This window comes from Eumetopias jubatus, unplaced genomic scaffold (assembly GCF_037043125.1).
Source record: "Eumetopias jubatus isolate StellerSeaLion01/CBP00866 unplaced genomic scaffold, mEumJub1_p1.0 scaffold_8, whole genome shotgun sequence".
Lineage (NCBI taxonomy): Eukaryota > Metazoa > Chordata > Mammalia > Carnivora > Otariidae > Eumetopias > Eumetopias jubatus.
The window spans coordinates 22,530,140-22,542,717 of NW_028274814.1; the positions used below are offsets into that span (position 1 = coordinate 22,530,140).

Consider the following 12,578-nt stretch of genomic DNA (forward strand, 5'->3'; position numbering starts at 1 on the left):
TTTTCTATTGAGAGGTTAGGCAGGGGTGAAAGGGAAAGCAATGAATTTTTCACTTGAGCTAGAAATCCTTTAATCTTCTTGGGTCCAGTTTTCTCCAGGCCTGTTTTTTAGACCTAAAGTCTGACTTCTCCACATTATGTCACATTGTTATTAACGCTTTAGATGGTGGAACAGAGACAACCCCATTAAGTGCTTTTGTGTCTGCCATTTTGATTGGTGACTGTGGCTCAGAGAACCAGATTAAGATGCACAGTGATTGAGCTGTGGGACCTTGGATGGGTGTAAACTAGAGATGGTTGAGGACTGATAGGCACAGGGTAATTGACTTACAGAGGTGGGAAATCTGAACCATATCAGGAGGGGGGCCTGCAGTATTGTCCATTGATGTGTTGCATGCGGGCTTCATGTCTGACAACCATGAGGTGATGGGAGCCTTAGTAAGATTCAAGCTTTTGTTTCGGTTTGCTATTGAAGTTGGAGTCCTGCAACTGAGCATGACAAAATCCAGGGAAGAGCTACAAAAATTAATAAAAGTTTGGAAGGCAGGCTCTATAACTTATAGGTACTCACAGGTACTAGATTTCTTTATCAAGATGAGCTACAGCTTAATCAAATAGCACCCAAGAGTATGACTGATGACATTTATGTGTGTGTTTATTCAAGGTAATATTTATTAGCTACTGTGAAGGCATAAAAATGGTACATTCCTGCAGTGATAGATATTCTCTATTTCCAGCTAAGATGGTCTGGGGGAGAAAAAGTAAAAAGCCCAAGTTGGAGTCAAAATGTACATAGCCATTGAGACTTATTGAGTATTAGGGTTCTAGGAACCTAGTTGCGTGGTAAGAGACTGCTCAAAGACTAAGAGAGAAGAATAGTGTATTTAGGGGGATGATTTGAGTATAGCAGAGCCTTTTGATGCAAAGGCATAGAAGACCTTTCTAGCCTATCTGAGGATTCTAGGATGCTTTCTTCACCATTGGAAGAGACAGAACATTTGGGTCTGGCAATTCTGACTGCATTGTTCTCAAGTCTGTCATCTGATCACTGACTTGTCCCAAAAGGTTTCATATGGAAATACAGTTCCTACCTGCCTCTCCCAAAAAAATCCCACTGGAATTTTTCCTGGGATTGCAACAATTCTCTTGTTTAATTCCTGGAGAATGGACACCTCTACAGCATCAAGCTTCCTATCCATGACCATGGTATACCTGTTTTTTTTAGGGTTTTTTAATGTTTCTCAGCAGGGTATTATAGTTTTCACTGTAGAGATCGTAAACATCTTTCTCTAGATTTATCCCTAGGTATTTGGTGTTCTTTGATGCTGTTGTAAGTGGCATCATCATCCAAACCCCTTGAATGCACACCCAGTAACACCCGTCCACTTCCGTGGGTATGAGAAGCAAAGTAATAATCAGCTTCTCCTTTCCCAAGGCATCAGTGGGCCTTGTCAGAACCCATCAGGGTAAACATGTATAACAGCTTCACTGCTGGAAACCCACTTCAGGATCCAAACGCTGCAGCCCGGAAAGCGTTCTTTTGATCCAACCTAAATTCCTCCAGTTGGCATTCTAGCATATTTTCCTTTTGCGTTTGGTGCACAGTTTGCCTTCCACCAAGATTTCATATCTAGCAGTCTGCTGCTTGAATCATCATGCAGATATTTCCCCCCTGAGTGGTAAAATATGTATAACTTTCATCAGGAGGGAATTTGCTCTTGATACAGTATTAAGTTAAAAAAATATATATATATATAATGAAAATCAAATTTTATTTTAAAATATATGTGCTTACATAAAAAGATCAAAAGAAAATACATAGCAGTGGTTATCTCTGGGGGACTTATTTATCGACTATTTTTATTCAGGTCTCCATTCTCAAAATTTTTATGACAAACATGCATCATCTTTGAACTAAGCCAAAAATAAGCATTCTTGAAAAAAATTATTTGTATTTTTATATTTATATTAAAATTACTGGCCTGAATTTTACCTTTCCCGTTCATTGCGTAAAGCCTATTAAGATGCGCTAGTGAAAGTCAAACAGGTATGCCACGTACCTTCAGATAATCGGGAAAGAGAAACTTCTTTTTCAGGCATGTCAATTTTCCTGCCAGTCCTCTGAGTAGCTATAAATTCCACTAAGTGCCAAGAATGCGCTCCTCTTGCCTGGGACTCTGCAGCACCTTGCTTTGTGTCCCCTCCCCTGACTCCTGGGTCGATGCCACTTCCGGATGTGTGTCTATCCCCTGTCCGCTGCTCGAGTAACCCCACTGTTTATTGACAGGTTCTCAGGAATCCGATAGCTCTCAGTCGGCCAAGAAAGACATGCTGGCCGCCTTGAAATCCAGGCAGGAAGCGCTGGAGGAAACGCTCCGCCAGCGCCTAGAGGAACTGAAGAAACTCTGTCTTCGAGAAGCTGTAAGTAGTTCACATTTCGTGTGTGTGTGTGTGTGTGTGTGTGTGTGTGTGTGTGTGGTCCTCTGTCTTCACATAGTTACAAAAAGCAAAGGTGGGGATCGCACAGAGCACATCAGCAGGAGGCAGGACGGCTTCTGAAGCACGAATGTGGGACTCCCAACCCGTCTTATGGCCCTGTCATTAACATAGGGGTGGACCTTCATGAAACACGGGAACAGTAGGTGGAGCGGCTCTGCCCGAATCCTCGGTGCGGCCCCACTGGAGACCAAATGACTAGTGTAATTGGCGGTCCCTTCCGTGTGCGCGGTGCACCATAGTTTATGAAGCGTCTCCTCCTGTGTTGTTACCTTCTTGGAAATACTGGCTTGCCACCATCTTCCTAAAATTTGTGCCCAAGTTTATTGTCATGGTGGCTTTTGTTTCTCTTGAGGATATCTTGAGGATATTTCACATGGATTGGTCTTTGGAAATCCTCTGGAGAAGCCTCAATGGGGATCAACAAGGAAACCAAGATTTTGCTTGATATATAATGCCCTTTAAAACTCATGATCTGGTGCTTCGCTTTTTTTTTTTTTTTAAATGAAGTCTCAGCCTAGTGATATTTTTAAATTTTACGCAAAGCAAGGCTTCTTCCAGCCCGTGTATACACTGGTCTCATGTTGCCTTGGGATTTAGACACTGTGGCCTGCCACTGTCTGTATGTTCTGGAACATCCACTTCTATCTTCATTCCATGACTGTTAGCATGTTTGAAAAGTTGATTTATTAATGCAAGACAGGTGACTGGGGGGATGTACGCACACGCATGAGCATGTGCTTGCACACGGATACGATGGGGTGGGGGCACTTGGGAGAGCAGCTATGCTCTGCATAACGTTACAGAGAGCTCTGCAGGTCAACAGTTCAGACTGGGAAGCAAAAGAGGTTCCTGAGCGGAGTTGAAGTGTGTAATCCCCTCCCCCCAAATCCCAGGCCTTGCCCCAGGAAGAATGAAACAAGGGGCTATAGAATTAGATCACATTACATTTCAACTTGGCTTAATATTAGGCTCTGGGTTGATTTAAACCGGAGCCCGCACAAAGCAGACCCACTTGAGCATTAGTCCACTCCACTGCAAAGCTTTGGAAAGCAGCTGGCCTGGCCGGGAGATGTGCTCTGAGATACTCTCAATATTAGTCACCTTTTCATAGGGAATATGCTGAAAGCATTGAGAAAATATGGGCTTGGGTGTCTGCATTTAATAATTTGTAAAGCCTTGTTTTGTTTTTAATAAAGGAAATGTCCCTAAACCCAGCAGGGAATCTGCATCAGAAAGTTGGAGGACCATGTCAAGGCAGGGTTAGCATGCATTATAAAGGCCTCCCTGTCTCTCTTGAAATAAAAGCAAAATAAGGAAAACAAAGTTCCCACTTCTTAGGGTGTCAGACACCAGAAAACAGAACTTGAGTGGAAGGAGGCGCCTCTCTGGGGAAAGGGGCCCTGGGGGCAGATGGCTTCTGTGCTTGCTCAGCCCAGCTCCTGACGCCCCCGGAGTGAAGGGGTGGGACAACTTTCTCAGTAAGTGTCTCAGTAAGTGTTGCGTTCTTTCTCTGGGTCACACCATGCATCCTCAGCTCAGTATGGAGAAGTGCTGTTTGTCCGCTGGGGAGTGAGCTGAGCGTGTGGCTGGATGTAAGCAGTATCAGAACAGAAGGGAGCAAGCCGCCCCTCCTCAAGGCAAGAGCGCGTGAGAGTGCTCCTTCCCCCTGCGCCTCTTACATGTGCAATCGGATTAAATATGGAGAATCAAGGGCTTGACTCCAGGACCTTCCAGCGGATGGTGGAAAATCAGGAGCCTCGTGTTTTTAAAGCAGTCGGTTTCAAAACCACAGACACTTTAGAGTTATAAATCAATGGTCCCCTCCTTTTTGTAAGTCTCAAAGTAGAAAGGAAAAGTCTTAACAATATAAAATCCTCAGTGTGTTGTGTTATTTATAGACCGGCTTCTAGGGCAGTAGATAAAAATGTTGCAGAATAAACACATAACTACTCTGGAGACATTTGAACCACATTTTTTAAAAAAACAGTGAAGAAAATTGCAGAGCATTTCATACTCAATAGTTGGCCATTATGTTCTGAAATGCTTACCCTAGGGAGTGAAAAGCCCAAGAGTTCATTTCCTGGTGGCCTGAACACAGAACAAGAGAGGCTCAGGAGAGTGAGCGGTGGGTGTGTTTGTGCATGCCAGTTGCTCTCTCTCACACACACACATGCACATATGCACACCCCAGTGCATGCACACACACAGCCTAGTCTCACACTCACACACACACTGCACACACATATACACACACTGCCCAGTGTATGTGCACATATACCCCAGTACACACACCCTATTGCACTTACACACACCTCAGTGCACAGATACCCTACCAATACACCCACCCAAGTGCACACACATACACCCTAGTCTCACACCCAGTGCATGCATGCACACACACACCAATGCATACACATACACAGCCTGTTGCACACTTGCGCACGCACGCACACACACACACGCAGTGTATGGACCCACCCCAGCGCACACACATACACCCATCTCACACCCAGTGCATGCATGCACACACACGCCAGTGCATACACATACACAGCCTTGTGGACACTTGTGCACACACACACACATGCAGTGTATGGACCCATCCCACAAACACTCCAGTGTGCACAGACACAGCAGTGGGGAAAGGCCAGATCCCTCCTCCTATTAGAAGGTAAGTGAACACCTCGAGTCCGGTGTTTGGGGCTTCTTCACCCGTTGCACACTTGCCCTGGGCTGCCCGGCACAGAAGGTATTTGTGCAGACGGACAGGGAGCTCTTCCGTGTTGGAGTGGCCCTGTAGGCATTGACTGGGGCCTGGAAACCCAGGGCTGGGCTTTGCCCATGGCTCTCCCACATGCCTCCTGCCCCCAGAAGTGACTCTGTGAACTTGATGCCTTGGCTCCACCACACGGATTAGCCACTGACTCAAATTTGATCTTTATTTCCAGACATGACCCCTAATATGGAGCCTCGTTCTAATCCAGAATCACTCCACAGACCGGCGACTGCTGGGGCCATAGTCACTGTGGTGATCCATCAACGAAGTTCACTGTCGTCATGTTCACACAATTAGATTTCTAAGAGCTGACAATGCACAACAGATCTTTTTTAATGGCCTTGTCAGTAAAATGGATTATCTTTTCAGTTTCTACTGAAACTCTTATTTGTATACATGTAATGTTTTTTAAGCTCAGTCTGCTCCTTGAGCACCTAGCCTGAGTGGAATAATTATTATTTATGTTCAGTTTCTAATTTATGTAATATGCTCCTTTCCTGGCTTTGCTATTTAGATACCACTCCTCCTAAGAACGCTCACTTGAAGGATATTTTGAACTTAGATATTTGTGAGGGAATATTTGATGAAGTAGAAAGAGCACAGAAACTGGAAAGACCAGAGCTGTTGTGTTGGCTGTGCCCCCTCCTGGCTGTGGGGTCCCACCGGGCATGTAGCAGGCACAGGGGAACACTTGGGAAATTAACAAATGGGTGAGATTCGGGTTTTATGATGAAAGCCAATGGTGATTTTATTTACCCAAAAGAAATTTACTTTGGGAGAAACTTTTCGAAGCACATCTGTTCTGTAAAGAAAGGACTGCTCTCACACTTTTTTAGAGAAATGAGGGGCGCCTGGGTGGCTCAGTCAGTTAAGCGTCTGCCTTCGGCTCAAGTGGTGATCCCAGGGTCCTGGGATCGAGTCCCACGTCGGGCTCCCTGCTCAGCCGGGAGCCTGCTTCTCCCTCTCCTCCCCTCCCCCAACTCATGCATGCACTCCCTCGCTCTCAAATAAATCTTAGAATTGAAATTGCATTTCAGGAGCCCTTAGACGTATCGCCAAAGGTGACAATTTCAGGTCTCTGCACTGAATCTATGCTTTGAAGCACGTGCATGAGCACGCATGCGTCCTAGAAACCGAGCACGTGCCCTCTTCTGATTTCTGTTCTCGTGCTGTTGCACATATGCAGGAGCTGACAGGCAAGCTGCCGGTTGAATATCCCTTGGATCCAGGGGAGGAACCACCCATTGTTCGAAGAAGAATCGGGACAGCCTTCAAGCTGGATGAACAGAAAATTCTGCCCAAAGGAGAGGTGTGTCCTTCGTGATGTTGTTGGATTCTCTCACCTTAGCCATATTTGTCCCAAGTGTTGGGGCGTCCGGGTTTTCTGTAACAAGGTCTTCATTCTACCCTAATGCCAAAGGCCATTTCCCCTTTCCTCCCCAGTATCTTCCCTTTTCCCTTTTAAGTTGGCTGCTCAGTCAGTGTGGGGCTCCCCTGGGTAGGATTCGTTAGCTTGCATGAGTAGGCGTTTTGATTTCTGTGCAAGTTGTTTGTCCAACATGATAGGCCTGTCACAAGTGACTAAGTGAAGCTTGGGAGACCATCCCAGAGACACTGAGGTGTACCTGTCTTATTAATGGCCTCCAGCTCTTTGTTCCTCAGAGCCCAGCCTCTTGTGGGAGGAAACAACCAAAGGTGAAAGGAAACTCAGGTCATGCCAGTGGGCGCAAGGATGCCACTGGCTGGGGAAAGACCGTAGGGCCTGCCCTCAGGGGCCTTCCCTTCACCTTGCTGCTAACTTTGCCGCCAGAGGATGAGCAAGATGCTGGGCTGTCCCGATGTCATTTGTCTGCATTTGGAGGAGCCACTGAAGCATTGCTCATTTGTCCTCTCTGACACTAAATGTGGCTGGGGGCTGGGGCAGGAGAGTCCAGATCTGGGGAGGTGCGGGCACTTAGGTCTCCATCTGGTTAACAAGCTTTCCAGCCTCAGATCAAGAGAGATTCGAGGCCAGGCAAACCTTTAGGCCTCAAGGTCACGTCCAGGAAAAGTCTTCCTGGATTTATTCTGAATGAAGTTACTAATTAAAATGCTCTTGGCCAGAAGGCTTACAAGAACAGGAATCAAAGCCAAGGGGGAAGGGTGGGGGAATGCTGTGGCCATGTTGAAATGTACAGTCTCACAAAAGGGATTGAGAGGAGCTGATGTTCTTGTGTCACAGCCGCCGTGGGTGAGTGGGAGGGTGAATTTGGGGTGGGGGACGCACGTGCCCTGCAGCCTACAGCTGGGGACCAGTCTGAGATGGGCCCTCGCAGGGCCCCGGGGGACAGGCGGACTCACCAGAGGCTTCAGCCACACGTCACGCTCTGCAGTTTTCCTCTTCTGGAAGAGGAACTTCATAATCCTTACATCTTGGCACGGTTGCTGGGATTACGTGCGCTGGCGTGGGGGAAGCACTTAGCTTGCTACCTGACACCTGCCTCGCGCTCAGTGAGCATGGGTTGCTGCGAGCAGAGAGGAGACAGCAGAAGCAGGGGTGAGCAGGGCTAGGATTTAGGAGACCATCAGGTCAAGTACTTTTCAAATCCGGCTGTCACCGGGATTGCCTGAGGAACTTCCACTCTCTTCTGCTGGACAGACAGCTGGACTAAACTTTGAAGAGCAGACCCCACCTTATCAAGTGCCCACAGCCCCGAGTGCCTTCCCACCAGCGGCTTCTTCCCACTCTCCAGTAAGCGAGGCCTCGCCATCCCCGAGAAGTCCGTGTGCACCCCTGTCTCCCTTACCTGTCCCCGCATGTACTGGTCCAGAGTTGGTGACAGGAAGCACCCCCGAGTCGGCACGAGCGTGTGCCGAGCGCCTGTAGGAAGGAAGGGCTCCCCACCCCCAACTCCATCGCTGCCTCTGTTTCTCCTGGGAACGCACTTGGCTTTCCGGTCCACACCGCAGGCAGCCATTTGGACAGCCAGGGCCGGCGGCCTTGTGCGTGTCTGTGCCGGGAGCTTGAACTGGTCCTGGGCTCCCACGCCAGGTCAGGTCCCGGGCCAGGGCCCCCTCACTGCCCGAGAACAGCTGCTTCTAGCACTGAAGCCTCACAGACCAGCCTTCGTCCCGGGTGCCTTGTTGGTCTCAAGACCCCGGGCGGGAATCCATCCCCATGTTCCTCTCCCTCCGGAGAGCGAGCGCAACCACCGTTCGAAGGATCTGGAAGGAGTTTATCATCTCCGAAGCAGTTCTGTGTAATCTCCATGCTCCCCTCTCCTTCCTGGTCCCTGCTCCCCTCTGGCTTAAGGTGCTCAAACAAATGAATCCGGCTAAGGTGCTGGGCTCGATGGAGGCTCCCAGCCTGGTACGTGCTGCCCAGAGGCAAGTCTTTCTTTATGCGGCCGGTAACCGGGAAGATCTGCCCGTTCCCCCAAACACGGTGATGGGTTCCCTCCTGGTTTGGTCCGTTCCTGTCAGATTGTGGAAGAGGTGGGCAGCCCGCAGGCCGTCCCCGTTCACCCCGCCCAGCCCCGACGGCCACAGCCACATTTCTCCTGGCACCAAAACTGTTTGAGGGCACATCCACCCATCTGCTCCTTCTGGCCAAAGGCAAGGGTGGAGGCCGCAGGGAGGTGCCCAAGGGGAGGACGGAGAATGCCCTAAAGCAGTCCCAGGAGTGGGGCCGGGCTCCTCCGCCCTCCCGGCTGTGCCTCGCTGCCCAGCACGGCTGCCAGTGGGCAGGTGTGAGGACAGCAGGAGCTTATAGAAAGGGCTTCCGAAAGAGGTCCTGGGGGCGGGGTACATCCCATCACGAAGGGCTCAAAATACGAGAGACAGAGGGCCCATGGGAGCTCCCTGCTGCAAACTCATAGAAGCCCGCTCTGGAAGTAATGGTGCATCCTCAGCCCAAGATGGCAAGGAGTCGCCAACCAAACAGGCTCTGATTTCCGCGAGGGTCTGGTCTTCGTGAGCCTTGAGACCAAGGAGATGAAGCCAAGTGACCCCCTGCCTCTGGCCTGCAGCTTCTCGGAGATGCTGCCCGGGTAGTGACCCACACTCGTCTCCTGACCCTAACGGGCCAAGGGTCTCAAAAGTGGGAGTGCCCAGGGCCTGGCGGGCAGAGATTTCGGGAAAGGGGCCATTGCGGGGCCAGGCAGGGTTGGGGCTAGGTACTGGGAGTGCTGGCTTCCTAGTAGGAGAGTCTCCCAAAGAGTAGGGCGCGCTGGCCTGGGGGCGGGGGCAGGGAGGACAGTGCCTCCCTTAACCCTTGGCTTCGTGTCCCCGAAGTGTCAGCAAGCCCCATCTCTCCCTCCCACAGGAAGCCGAGCTGGAACGCCTGGAACGAGAGTTCGCCATTCAATCCCAGATTACGGAGGCTGCCCGCCGCCTCGCCAGTGACCCCAATGTCAGCAAAAAACTGAAGAAACAAAGGAAAACCTCTTATCTGAATGCACTGAAGAAGCTGCAGGAGATTGAAAATGCCATCAACGAGAACCGCATTAAGTCCGGGAAGAAACCCACGCAGAGGGCTTCCCTGATCATCGCCGGTGAGTGCTAAGCCCGCTCCCCCGTGGGGCCTCGCGACCCAGGCCCACCCCGGGGAGCGGGTGCAAAGCTGGCTCCCTGCGGGACCTGAGCAAGCCCTTTAACTACCCTGGGACTTATTATTATTATTTTTTTAATCTGTAAAGCGAAGCTAATAAGGCCTGATACCAAATGAGAGCAATAAAGGGTGCTCAGGTCCACAGAGGGAGATTATACAAGTCAACCTGTCCTGATCGCTACTTAGTGCCCCCTTGGGAGACCTGCAGCCCTGAGCTACAGGCTCTTCCCTGCCCTCACCAGGAGCTGGGCTGAGCTCACCGTGCCAGGTCAGCCTTGCTGGAGTTGCCCAGGCTCTGACCTCCTCAGGGACCTGATCACCCTACCTCTGGGTGGCCGGGGTACACGGCAAGCCAGCACCCCCGCAGAGCCTCTGTCTTCAGACAGACCAGCTCCAAGGGTTCCTGTCCCAGAGCTGAAGCTGGGGAGGGTGGGGCCGCCCCGCTCTGCTGTCCAGACCCCTGAGCTCAGGTCAGCGGGGGTTAGGAATCTGGGTGATTCTATTTGGTAAACACTAGGAGGAAATATCCCCAAATCCACCAACACCATCAAGTCCTCCAACGGTTACAATCCTTTTTTTCTATGTTTAGCAAACTCTTTAGAATATATGTCAAGTATTCTTTCATGGTTTACTCGTTTAAAACACTTTTGCTCTAGGAAGACCAAAAGTGGCATAGAGGTTCCCAGGGGCCAGGGGAGGCGGAATGGGGAGTTAGTATTTGATGGGTACAGGTTTTTGTCTGGGAAAATGAAAACGTTCTGGAGACAGATGATGGTTGCACAAACAATGCGAATACACTTAATGCAGCGGAAGGATACAGCTCACAGTGGTTAAAACGGTAGATTTCATGTTGTGTATATTTTACCACAATTATATATATTATATATGTATAAGTGATATATAACATATAAAATATAATTGTGCAACCTTAGAATGTGGGCTTACTAGGGAAGCCACCCTATACCGGAAACTCCCAAGACGCCAAAGTCAAGGTTCTCTGCCCCGTAGTTGCTCACAGTCCACCGAGCAATACAATTAAAGTGACTCCCTAGTTGAGGAGAACAAGAGAGAGGCCATAAACAAATCCTTCCCCTCTGGGAAATTTGGAATAACCATTTTTCCCCATCGTGCCCCATCGTCCTTGGCCAAGACTTTGTCCTTTTGTCGCCCACTTCCGAACAGAGCTGCAGCAAGCCCTTGTCTGTGTGATGCCTCTTTGGGGACATCTTTGTGGCCCTTGAAGGCCCTCGGGGAGTCGCGGCTCTGCGGGAGCATCCAGCATGGTCACCAGAGGCAAGCTTGGGAGGGGCACCTGTCCCTGGCTGGCCACGGAAGAGCCAATTTCCCAAGCCTGCCTGGCGAGGGCTATTCTGTGAGCCCTGCCGCTAGGCTCTGTGTTCAAATCTGTGTCTGTCCCCCCAACACAGGGTCCCATCCAGGTTTGCAGCCTTTTTTTTTTTTTAACTGTTCAAGAATATACCTTCTTTATTTTGCTGCATCCTTGACATAATGTTTCTGCTGCGCCCGAATTAGAGGAATAATTGCAGTTCTCCGTAGTTCCTTAGCCTGGTGTTTTATTTCAAGAGCTAAAACACCAAACGTGGAACTGCAGACCTGGGACCTTTGGCTCCTTTTGCCAGGAGAGCAGACCAACTGCCTAGAGACCACTCCTCCCTAGGCGGGCCTCAGTTTCCCCAGATGTTAAAGAGGGAGGATCATTTGGCTCCCTCTTGGGCGCATCCTCATGGTTAACTAGTGTCTATAAAAATAAACCTTGGAGAGAGAAGCTGTACTTAGCAGCTTGTTTTCACTACTAATGACTTGAGAAGTTTATGGAGAAGACATTTATGGCCATAAGAGCAAAGCCAAGTTCCTCACCCTGGTTTCGAGTGTGTAGAATAAAGAGCAGTTCACTCCCTTTGGTTCAGTTGGAACATGCCCTGAGATTGGGCCGGGACAATGGTGCGGCTTCACCAGGCCAGGCGGCCTTTATCCTGGATACCAAGTTACTCAGCACTGCCAGGTCCCGGGAAACAAGAGCACAGACAGAGACCCTGGGGCACAGCGCAAGCGTCAGGTGTGGGGGCTGTGCCAGTGACCCCTCCCCCCCCCCGCCCAGGGACTGTCCAAAGAAATGCCAGCCAGCATTTTGATTGTGTTTCATGCGATCTTTCTGATCAGAAGGAGGAGGACATTATGGTCTTAAATGCAGGATTTTTACAGATTGGGCTTTGTCTGGGGGATGGGCGAAACTCATGGACTTTTGCTTTTTGTCTTCTCAGATGGAAATATTGCCAGTGAAGACAGTTCCCTCTCAGATGCCCTTGTGCTAGAGGATGGTAGGTTGTTCGTTTCCTGCTTCAGACCTCGGGCCCAGATCAGACGGGCATTAAGCGGTGCGTCGTCGGGCACAGCTTGGTGGAAAGGCAGGAGCCGGGCCCAGGTGGCAGCTGGGTGCTCCGCGAGTCCCTCGTCCCCAGCACTCACCCTAGTGGTTGGGAGTGGGTGGGTTCAAGGTCAACTCATATCTGTTGGAACTTGAGTATCTCCTGTGGCCCAGAGGTAGCGGTTAAGGTGATAGACCGTGAATGGTGTTCTGCGTTGTATTTGCCAAAACGACTTTTGTATCTAAACACCGGGTGCAGTTGCCTCTTGACTGTTCATCATTTCTGGAGGAGAGAGGTGGACTTTGGTTGGATCACAAATCAAAGATGGA

General features: G+C 49.8%; 1 protein-coding gene across 4 annotated transcripts in view; it reads left to right on the forward strand.

The window, feature by feature from the left end:
* FRMD4A (FERM domain containing 4A) overlaps nt 1-12,578 on the forward strand; it is a 210,993-nt gene that overhangs the window by 171,843 nt on the left and 26,572 nt on the right. For all 4 annotated transcript variants that reach the window (XM_028114121.2, XM_028114123.2, XM_088025802.1 and 1 more), the window contains exons 15-18: nt 2,287-2,420; nt 6,461-6,583; nt 9,578-9,806; nt 12,145-12,201. In XM_028114121.2, coding sequence (XP_027969922.2) covers nt 2,287-2,420; nt 6,461-6,583; nt 9,578-9,806; nt 12,145-12,201 — 543 coding nt within the window. The remainder of the gene's footprint in view (nt 1-2,286; nt 2,421-6,460; nt 6,584-9,577; nt 9,807-12,144; nt 12,202-12,578) is intronic.